Source organism: Brienomyrus brachyistius, chromosome 2, assembly GCF_023856365.1.
Source record: "Brienomyrus brachyistius isolate T26 chromosome 2, BBRACH_0.4, whole genome shotgun sequence".
NCBI classification, from domain to species: Eukaryota; Metazoa; Chordata; class Actinopteri; order Osteoglossiformes; family Mormyridae; genus Brienomyrus; species Brienomyrus brachyistius.
In genome coordinates this window covers 9,599,459-9,608,970 of record NC_064534.1, presented here as the reverse complement: position 1 = coordinate 9,608,970, position 9,512 = coordinate 9,599,459, and the positions used below count along the sequence as shown (strand labels likewise).

Sequence of the window (9,512 nt, the reverse complement as noted above, 5' to 3'; positions counted from 1 at the left end):
GAACAGTCTGTTTTTAAACCGGCATGGTATCTTGAAAAGCATCGTTGCTAAGCTACTCCTTATTACACAATAATAGTCACAATTACAAGGAACGCATAAGATGTTCATCTCAATAAACGGATCCTCCTGAATGTCGGCCACCTATAATCATACGTGTAATACATTATTCGAAGGCAACATGTTTTGTATTGACTACGCACATGTTTTTTTTTATTATTTTTTTTTTTTTTTAAGTCCTTCAGAAACACATTTATCTTGCTTCGGGAGAATGATTAAAATGATATTATTCGTTGTTCTTCCCTCACATTGCGCTTACTGACCACTAGGGGTCGCCGTTGCTTTTCTGTGGATGGCGAAGCACGCGCAAACGCAACATCAATAACCAACAGGTCTCGGAAGGTTTTTTTTCTAAATTGTTGCAGACATTCCTTTGTCAGTTGCAGTTCTCATAGTTTTAGAATTATAACGTTGTTATAAAATAATGTGCAAACCACATCGGTAAAAAAGACAGCACATATATAAACATGCTGTCGTGTAAAGCATTTCGTTTATTTGTTCTAGTTTATGTGCGCAGTTGCCAGATCTTGGTTATTGATTGAAGAAAAACAATCCGTAATGACTTATTACAAAATAAATATTAACATTGTTTACGGAATTTGGTGAAAGTACAAAGTGGTAATAACTAGTTACGTCGTAGTATTTTTTTTTTGAAGTATTACATTTATGTGGAACAAATTCTTATGCTAGGACTAAACTACAAATATAATATGCTCTGGTTTGACATAAATTATGTTTACAGTCGTTATGCTGACAGGTATAAAGTTCCTGAGTGATTGTGATTAATTGCAGGTCTGCACTAAGGTTCTAGAGATGCCAATTAATCGTAAGCGCATATACTCTACAACAGCGGCCCATCTGCATGGCTGTCAACGTGGCGACCAGTTAACCACGTAATAATTATAATACTGAATACGACGGCTTCGTTAAGATTAAATCATACGTCTCACTACTTAAAAATGACATATTTCCTGTAGGAACAGGCTAGTAAAGGTGTAATAGATTTTGATCATTTATGCCTTTTTAAAGTGCAGACGTTAGCTTCAGCTTATATGTGTGTGTATTTTTGTACAAACGTAGATGCAATTGAGCAGGGTTCTGATTAGCCTATATGTACTGCTACATGCAGCGTGAGGTTCACCAAAACACGCTATCAAGTCCCGATTTTTCTTGTCCAGGTTGACAGTGCGCATAGTTCCTCCGTACTTTTTTTCTGCGTTAGACTTGGAAACTGCCGTTGCCGCCTCTGCAAAGCGTAGATCTGGGGGTGGGGGCTGGGGGACCATCGTTGGTATTAAAACAGATGCCGATCTTTGGTGCGCGTTTAAGTGGCACTCAGCAGGAAAGCACTTAGGCACGTCGGAGCGGTTTCGTCATCTTGTCAGCATCTTCAGGGGAGAAAGTGTGAAAGCAAAATAACTTTAGACACGACAAGGATGCAATGGTTAGATTTATACTCACTTCTAATATCGATTTTCTCTGGCAAATGCGCCACTAACAAATAATCTGACAATAATTTATTTAGATTACTATTTTCCCATATGTAATTATTTGCCTATAAAATACCTGGATATAAAAGGAAATGAAATTAAGATGACGTTATTCAAACGATATGCATAATCGGTATCCTGTGCCTCCTGCTAATTTTGTCGCCGGAGTTACTCTTTGGGAGCAAGTTATTCTCGGCACTATTAAAAATAACGCGAATGACCTGAGGAGTGAAAATGCGCAAATGCGCGACCCACAACTCGGACGGCGATCTCAGTGGATACAGCATCTTAGCTGGGGCTCACTGGTAGCAGTCAGATCAGCCCCTTGCCTGCAAACAGGGAAGCGGTGGACACTGTTGGTGAAGGAGTCCCGCTCATTCCCTCGGGGTCGAGCAGTGATGCGGGGAAAAACAGGAAATTTAAATGTGCAAACTGCGGAGCTAAACGCTGCGTTCAGCGGAAGGGGAGAATAAAAGGACAAGAGTGGCCGTTATCGGCAAAATCCCGAAAAGGGCTTCCGAAGAACAGAGATCACCCTGCGGCAAGAGCAACATCTCCAGTTATACAGGGGAAAAGGGGGGTGAGACACCTTGCGCACGCCGTCATCTCGCCCAAAATGGGCACAATTTCACGGTAAACGGCTGTTGACAGTGACCCAGGGAGCGCAAACGGACATCGGGGCTCCCTTGCTGTCCTCTTCCATGCAAGGACAGCGCTTATATAATTAAAGAAAAGACCGCTGCGAGGATATATACACGCTTTGTTGGGAAAACTTGCTCATCCACCACGGCGCACTCAGGCAGGGTTTTCCAGAAGTCATCTCATCCCAGCCGAACCTCAAAACGGAAACCTAATGTTTTTCTGACTACACCGGATAACAAGCAGACAGATCACAATAATGCCCTCTTTAGAAAGAGCGATGGGAACTTTGCACATTTTCTTGGTCATCACCCGACGTTAAAAAGACCGATCAGGGTGGCAATCGCAGAGCAGAAAAAAGCTATTTCCCCCTGAGATAAACAGCCTTCACTTTCTCTTCTTAAGCCTAATGGAAGTTTGTGAGACAGCGAAAGGAAACATGTTGCTTCTTCGCACTCGTCAATTAGTCATGGCTGTACTTTTCACAGGTAAGTAGCGCGGCGATCATATGTGATGCATACTATTCTGTTCAGGTAGCAGACGATGCTGTTATTATTGTTATCGCTCATTCAATTACTAATAATTGTATATGAGATAAACGCGCTATTAGTTAAAATACATTGTTTGTATAATTCTAAATAATAATAGTTTAATTTATAGATCGCCTAAACCTGCAATTTTCTGATGAATCATCGTTTTAAGCTGGTTTGTGGCGTATTTTACTCGGTGGTGGGCTCTCTGATGCAGTTACTACTAAACTTGCTGGTACCGGTGCTCAGTAACGACCGTGGATCATCACTCATTATAGCGGCACTTTCTGCGCTGGCTTCGGCATCCCAAACGCATGCAGACATGCTGCTTCCGTGCCGAATCGCTTTATTATTTTCACTAGAAATTACATCAAATCTTTTATTATTATTATTTTATTATTTGTGTTCAACACACAACTGATCGATCCCATGTACGAGTTTGATTTCATCCTTCCAATTAAAAATAATGAACACATTTCGCATGACCGCTGGAATATCCGGGAAAAATGATGCATTATTTTTCTTTTAGCAAGCGAAGGAGTATCCAACAGTCAAATCACTTTAATCGCCGTAGTCACTGCGGTGGCCGCTGTACTCAGGAGGTGGTCCGCGCGCGGCAGATGCTTTCTTCAGGGAGAAAGAGCCTCTCTGTTGCTGTGGGTCCACGGTCCTTCTTAAGCGCTGCCTGTCAGGAAGGTCTGGCAGCGGCCATTGGGGTGGCCGGGAAGATGAATGGTCCCAGTACAATGGTGTAGCGGGACACCAGTGGTGAATTCTAATGCTCATCTGGTCCAGTAGCTTCTGTGATCACACCGGCTTGTGTGATCAGCCCACCCCAGCCCCAAAATCACAGAATAATGCAGCCTTAGTTGCGTGTCCCTAGCCAAAGCCTCCACCCCCCACCCCGCACACCCCTACCCCCCCTCCTTTGGTCACGTATCTGCAAATATGAGAGTTGCTGTTGTCCCCCTGGAATCAGCGACCTCTGCGGAGATCCACAGTTAGGGCAGGGAAAGCAGAGCTGTCTTTACTGGTCCTGGGATGCAGGGTGTGCCAACCAACCAAGAAGTTTCTAGGCTGATGTCAGTGCATGGGGACTGGGCATTGCCCACACAGGCACCATCTTGACCAGAAATTGTCTACATGGACAAACGTGTCAATGACAAGACTAAGTTTTTTAGATTCCATGTCCATGGTAAAAATTGCGTTTGGATGAACATGCCTGTCGGAATTTGCCGTGGTGTTGCCTGCTAATCTTACCCGATGATGATATATTGACATGAGATCCTCACCCGGCATTCTTCCTAGACACCTTTATTCACAGATGTGGGCATTTCCCACAATCCCTCTCATTCTCGCTGTTGAATGTTTGCTGGAGGTATGCAGGGTAGAGGCTCTTCTTAGGAGTCCAGCTGCAGACACTCTCCGGGAATGACTGCAAGTCTGCTTTTGTTTAATGATCTGAGAAAATGTGGATGATTCCCCTCGTTTGACTAGCAATAAAATATAACAATCTGCAGAAAGCGATTTCATCCGGGGGTTAACTTGGGGTTCCCTGTGCAAGCCTGGGTGAATTTAGGATTAAGGTTAGGATTAGGGTTAGAATTAGGGTTAGGATTAGTGTTTTTCACGGAGGGAGCATTCCCATATTCCTACTAAGGTCCTGGGAGGAGTCACATGGTTTGTTTATCTCAGGTGTGACCAGTTTATTACAGAGGCCTGTCGGTGGGATGAAAATCTCCTTTCAACACAGGATTAGTGCCATTTCGCTCATAGCTGGAAGGTTTCTTCCTGAATATAGATGGCATGTTTTGCATCCAATATGCTTAGTGGCACTTCTGAGTGACACTTTACTCAGAGCGAGATTGGGGACAGCAGCAATGCCACAACCCTCCTTCCCCCCCCCCCCCGCCCGCCCCCCAAGTGTGAGCCTCAGCACATGACCCGAATTATGATAATTCCCAGGCTGGAACAGACACAGATGTGCTTTTTTAACTTTAATGCGCTGGTCATATCTGAAGTGTTGTTACAGGAATGCTCATCCAGTCACTGATTCAGACCTTGTTTATAAATGGATGGCTTCCCCTTCTTGGAAGCCTCCCTTTTCCAGACAGGGCAATGTGTCCCTTTATGCTCTATTGAGCGTGATGGAGGTGCGTGGAGGTGCGTGGAGGTGGCTCCTCCCGGCTTTTTGCTGGCTCCTCCAGCCCCCGGTGATGCCGCCACGAGGCTGCCCTCCGGGGCTGTTTAGCTCCCTCTGTGTCAACACCAGTCCTCACCACCCTCTCCTTTAAATGGCCTAGCGGCCAAAACTGAGATGTGTTAATACCTTGGAATGGGAAGGGCCCTCGTGGGCCTGACTAGTTCAGCATGTATCTGTATTGATAGGTTAAAATGTAAAAACTACAGCTGCGTGTCTTTACACAGAGGTGACTCAGGGTGGTAATTAAATTATTAATACATCTGTTAATTGATTAATGCTTGATTAGTGTTTCCCAGTCTGGTCCTCAGGGACCCACAGACAGTTCATGTTTTTGCTACCTCCTGCGAGCTGGGAGGGAGGAAAAATGTGGAGCGTCTTTGGGTTCCTGAGGACCGGGTCGGGAAGCACTGGATCAGTGGGTGGAGGCAGAGAACTGTTTTGCATCCAGACTGATCTGGGACTATGCCTTTTGGTAAGTACCTTATATGGAGTTCAGTAAGGACACAGAACAGTTCATCGCCTCCCAAGATGCACGTCTGTGGCATTACCATTCCCAGGAGAGGGTAAGAGATGGAGACGTTTAGGGCACATTTTCAATTTATATGGGAGCAGGAATCCATATAATGTATTTACGGCAGGATGGCGGGGATGTAATGTCCATGCTTTGCTTTCCAAGTAGTTAAAGCAGAGTTTTATGGGCCTCCAACGCCACGACACGCTTGCATTCTCGTGTCCCAGTTGAATATTGAGTTCCGGGGGAGCCGTGTGCTGCTTCCTCATCTAGGAAAGTTTATGCAATTTGACAGCAGATCAATTATGAAAAGCAGCTCCGGAAACCACGGCTTTCAGCATCGCCATGGCAAGCTTCTGTCTTCCTTTGTACCTCCAGGGGTGTTTTGACGTGCAAACTTCACCAGGGGTCTCAGCTGAATATCCTGAAGAGAATTAACATAATATTTCAGGTTTATATGACAGTTTAATGTTCGGCGAAACTGTCGGCGGGAAAAGTAATTTTCGCGCGCCTCTCTCTCTCTTTTTTTTTTTTAATCACTCGCCCGTTTGTGGGCAGTTAAGAGAAACCCCAACCTCGCGGAACTTATGAGAATTCCTAAAATATTCATGATCAATTTCCAGTCATGAGAGAAGCATCAGGTGGAATCTCAGTAGGGGTTCAAGTCACAACCCAAACTGGCACATGGGAAACCCATCTGGAAACCGCGCAGTAATGCCCAGTTTGCATTTTGGGCTGCATCTGTGACCCATGATGATACCATCGGTTGGTCGAGGCGTGGGGACCGTTGGCTGGTATGAATCAAAACTTTCCAGACAGATATGTTCAGAAGATATTCTTCAAGCCTCGTTTGTGGGGTGCCCTGCACTTCATGATGCTTTTCCCTGTGCTGCTGCTGGCCCGCCATCTGCAGGAAGCTGCGATTTTCTCTTATTTTAGCCCAAAATTGCAGGCTTTAGGAGAAGAGCATCCCACTGGAAATGAATAGCGCATCCTATGGTCAGTGTTATTGGGGACTGTGTGCATCTGCCAGCCAAGAGCATTATGTGTATATAAAAAGTTGTTGTGTTTGCACTGGCATCAAAAGATATTTGTATTGAAAACATCCTGAAAGGATCTTGGCAATGGCCGATTTTGACCATTTGGTCCATGTGGCTATTTACAGTCAACTGGAATTGGAACTGGAATCACTGTGATGTTGTTGTTTTGGAAACCAAATATTTGGCCATATGGAAGACATGATTTGATAACCGAAAGGTATTTACCTCGAAATCATCCATCTTCAAAAGACTTTTATTCTTTGTGACAGTACATATATAAATATATAAAAGCAGCTGTGGTCCTGCATTTTGCTGTTCATTTGCAAACATAAGAGAAGAAATTGTCAAAATGAGGATGTTTCACATGACATTTTTTAGAAAGTGTCTAGTGCAGAGTGTAGCTTCATTACAGGAACTGACAACACTGGCAGTATAAATAGATGTCTCTAGAAAGTTTTATGACCAGACAAATGATTATTTCGCTGTGACTCACATCCTGCATCTCACTCAGTGATACTAAATAAGGTTCATCAGTTTGTGGATGTTCAGTCATCAGTAACTCAATCACCATGAATTGCAGTTTTCCCTGAAATCAGTAACACTTTCACCCCAGTTTGTAGCTTGATTCAATCTGTAGCTCACTCTTCAGTCTGTAGCTTTAGCCAGACTGTAGCTTCAGTCAGTCTGTAGCTCACTCCAATCTGTAGCTCACCCTTCAATCTGTAACTTGATTCAGTCTGTAGCTTGATTCATTCTGTAGCTCACTCTTCAGTCTGTAGCTTGATTCAGTCTATAGCTCACTCTAAAAGTCTGTAGCTTACTCTTCAGTCTGTAGCTTGATTCAGTCTTTAGCTCACTCTTCAGTTTGTAGCTTGATTCAGTCCGTAGTTCACTCTTCAGTATGTAGCTTGATTCAGTCTATAGCTGACTCTTCTGTCTGTAGCTCACTCTTCAGTCTGTACCTTGATTCAATCTATAGCTCACTCTTCAATCTGTACCTTGATTCAATCTATAGCTCACTCTTCAGTGTGTATCTCACTCTTCATTCTTTAACTCAGTTTCTCCTGTCAGTGGTTGTCCCCCCTTGTCTGTAGGTTTCTCCATTATCAGTGGATGCTTTCTCATTCTATAGCTTTCCCCTCAGTCCATCTTCAGTGTGTAGCTTTCTCTGCTGGAATAGCATGGTATTTCTTTTTCTTTGAAATCAACGCATTCCCTTTTGAGAAATGTCATGATATGGGCACCAGGCCATGATATGATCATGTTCCATATCCAGGAGGAATATGGGTCTGATCTCACCAGCTGCCAAGACGGCCGTCCAGCCTCCTCTGCAGCCGTCAGGTTCAGCACTTCTGTGTGGCTTCTACATGCACACGCCTTTATTTTTGGAGATGTGGCTGAAACAGCTGGATTAAAATGTTCCCCACAAATCCATGTTTTTTTTGTTTGTCGCTTTTTTAGGCTCTGACCTGATTTTGGCTCCAAATGTCTGCTGGATGTAATTGGGGTTTCGCCACGGGTATTCCGTGCGAGAAGTAGCTCCGTTTGTCAAATAAGAACACAAATGTATTAGTACTAACAATAGTGTTGATGTTAAATACAGAAAGTTTATTCTCTTTTTTTGCCTAATATTTCTTTTCTGGTCCAAAGAAGAGATGTTTTGCAGAATTTGTTTTCCACCTGACCTGGCTGTTCATTGTTGGGGTTCTTTAGTTTTTGGCAGTTTGAATATTGTCATCCAATGCTTTTTTATTTTAGAATAATTAAGAACACTCCTCTTCAGACTGTTGTAAAGATTTGGCATGTCTTCTGGACCAGGATAATCAAAACAATTCCTCTGCGGTTACTTCGAAGGTGCAGGACCATGTCGTGCCTTGGGTTAGTGCAGTGGTTCTCAAACTCGGTCCCCACTGCCCTGCTTGTTTTCCTGCTATCCCTGCCCCACACACAAGTCTCAGCTGTCTTTCAGCTTCTGATTGACTGAACACACCTGATCCAGGTAATCAGCAGTGCGTAGGGCAGGGACAGCTGGGAAACAAGCAGGGCAGTGGGGCCCGAGGACCGAGTTTGAGAACCACTGTGTTAGTGCTAGGCCTGTTCCCGGCTTTTTCTGGGTGGCTGGTGTTAAGATTGCACTCAGAAGCTTCTGCTGGGCCTGTCAGAACCGGCCTTGCTAGGTTCGAGATAGGAGGCTGGTTCTAGAAGGTTTATGCTTGGCCTCAGAGGACCAGCTTTGCTAGGCTTGAGATATGAGGGTTATTCTAGGGCAGTGATTGGAGGTCAGTGATTTACTGTAATGTGAGTGTACTGGATGCCACATTAGTGCCATATGGGGGTGGGGGGCGGGCAGGGGGGGTTCACAGTTCTCCTATGACTAATGAAGTCAGTGTACCACACATCTCTACACATATGGCAACTCTGCAAACCTCACATGAGGCTAGATAAATAAAACCGAAAGTTACATCAACTGCTCCATTTAATGTTTATTGAGCTGGCTGTCATGATTCATGTAACCACGGCAGCTGGTTACATGAGTCCATCAAAGAGTTGTCATGGAGATAGCGTGAATGCCGCGATTGAATGGCACCTATTCCTCCATGTCGGCTTCTCTTCTTCATGGATATGGATTCTGAGTGTTGAATTTTAGCCATCGTCCCTTGATGATGTATTCAGTCACTGTGAAAATATGCGTTGAATGTGGTATCTTGTTGCTTTTTTCATATTACTTTCTTTCCAGTACCAGAACGCTAATTTCTCACTTAGTAACAGGCAGTGAATTTAAATCGCTGTCTTCATTCATTAGGTTTATCAATTCCATTGTCGTTTAACAGCCATGATTATAATAATTACTGTGATTTTTTTTTTGTTCAGTTTGTGGTCATGGTATCTTTGCATGTCATTTAACGCTGTTAAGAATCAGATATTTATTTTCCGTAATTTCACCTTTGTAAATCGACCAGATGGGGTAATTCACATTGTTGTATTTTAGTGCCCTTAGGAATATGAAGATGACAAACTTATAATCAAGACTTAGAACTTTGG

The 9,512-nt window shown here is 43.8% G+C and overlaps 1 protein-coding gene across 1 annotated transcript in view; it reads left to right on the top strand.

Annotated features, from left to right (window-relative positions):
* Positions 1 to 1,720: 1,720 nt before the first annotated feature.
* LOC125727716 (transmembrane protein 132C-like) overlaps positions 1,721 to 9,512 on the top strand; it is a 173,508-nt gene continuing 165,716 nt past the window's right edge. Inside the window, 1 exon segment of the mRNA XM_049004630.1 lies at positions 1,721 to 2,674. Within this exon segment, the coding sequence (XP_048860587.1) occupies positions 2,596 to 2,674 (79 nt within the window). The 5' untranslated portion in view covers positions 1,721 to 2,595.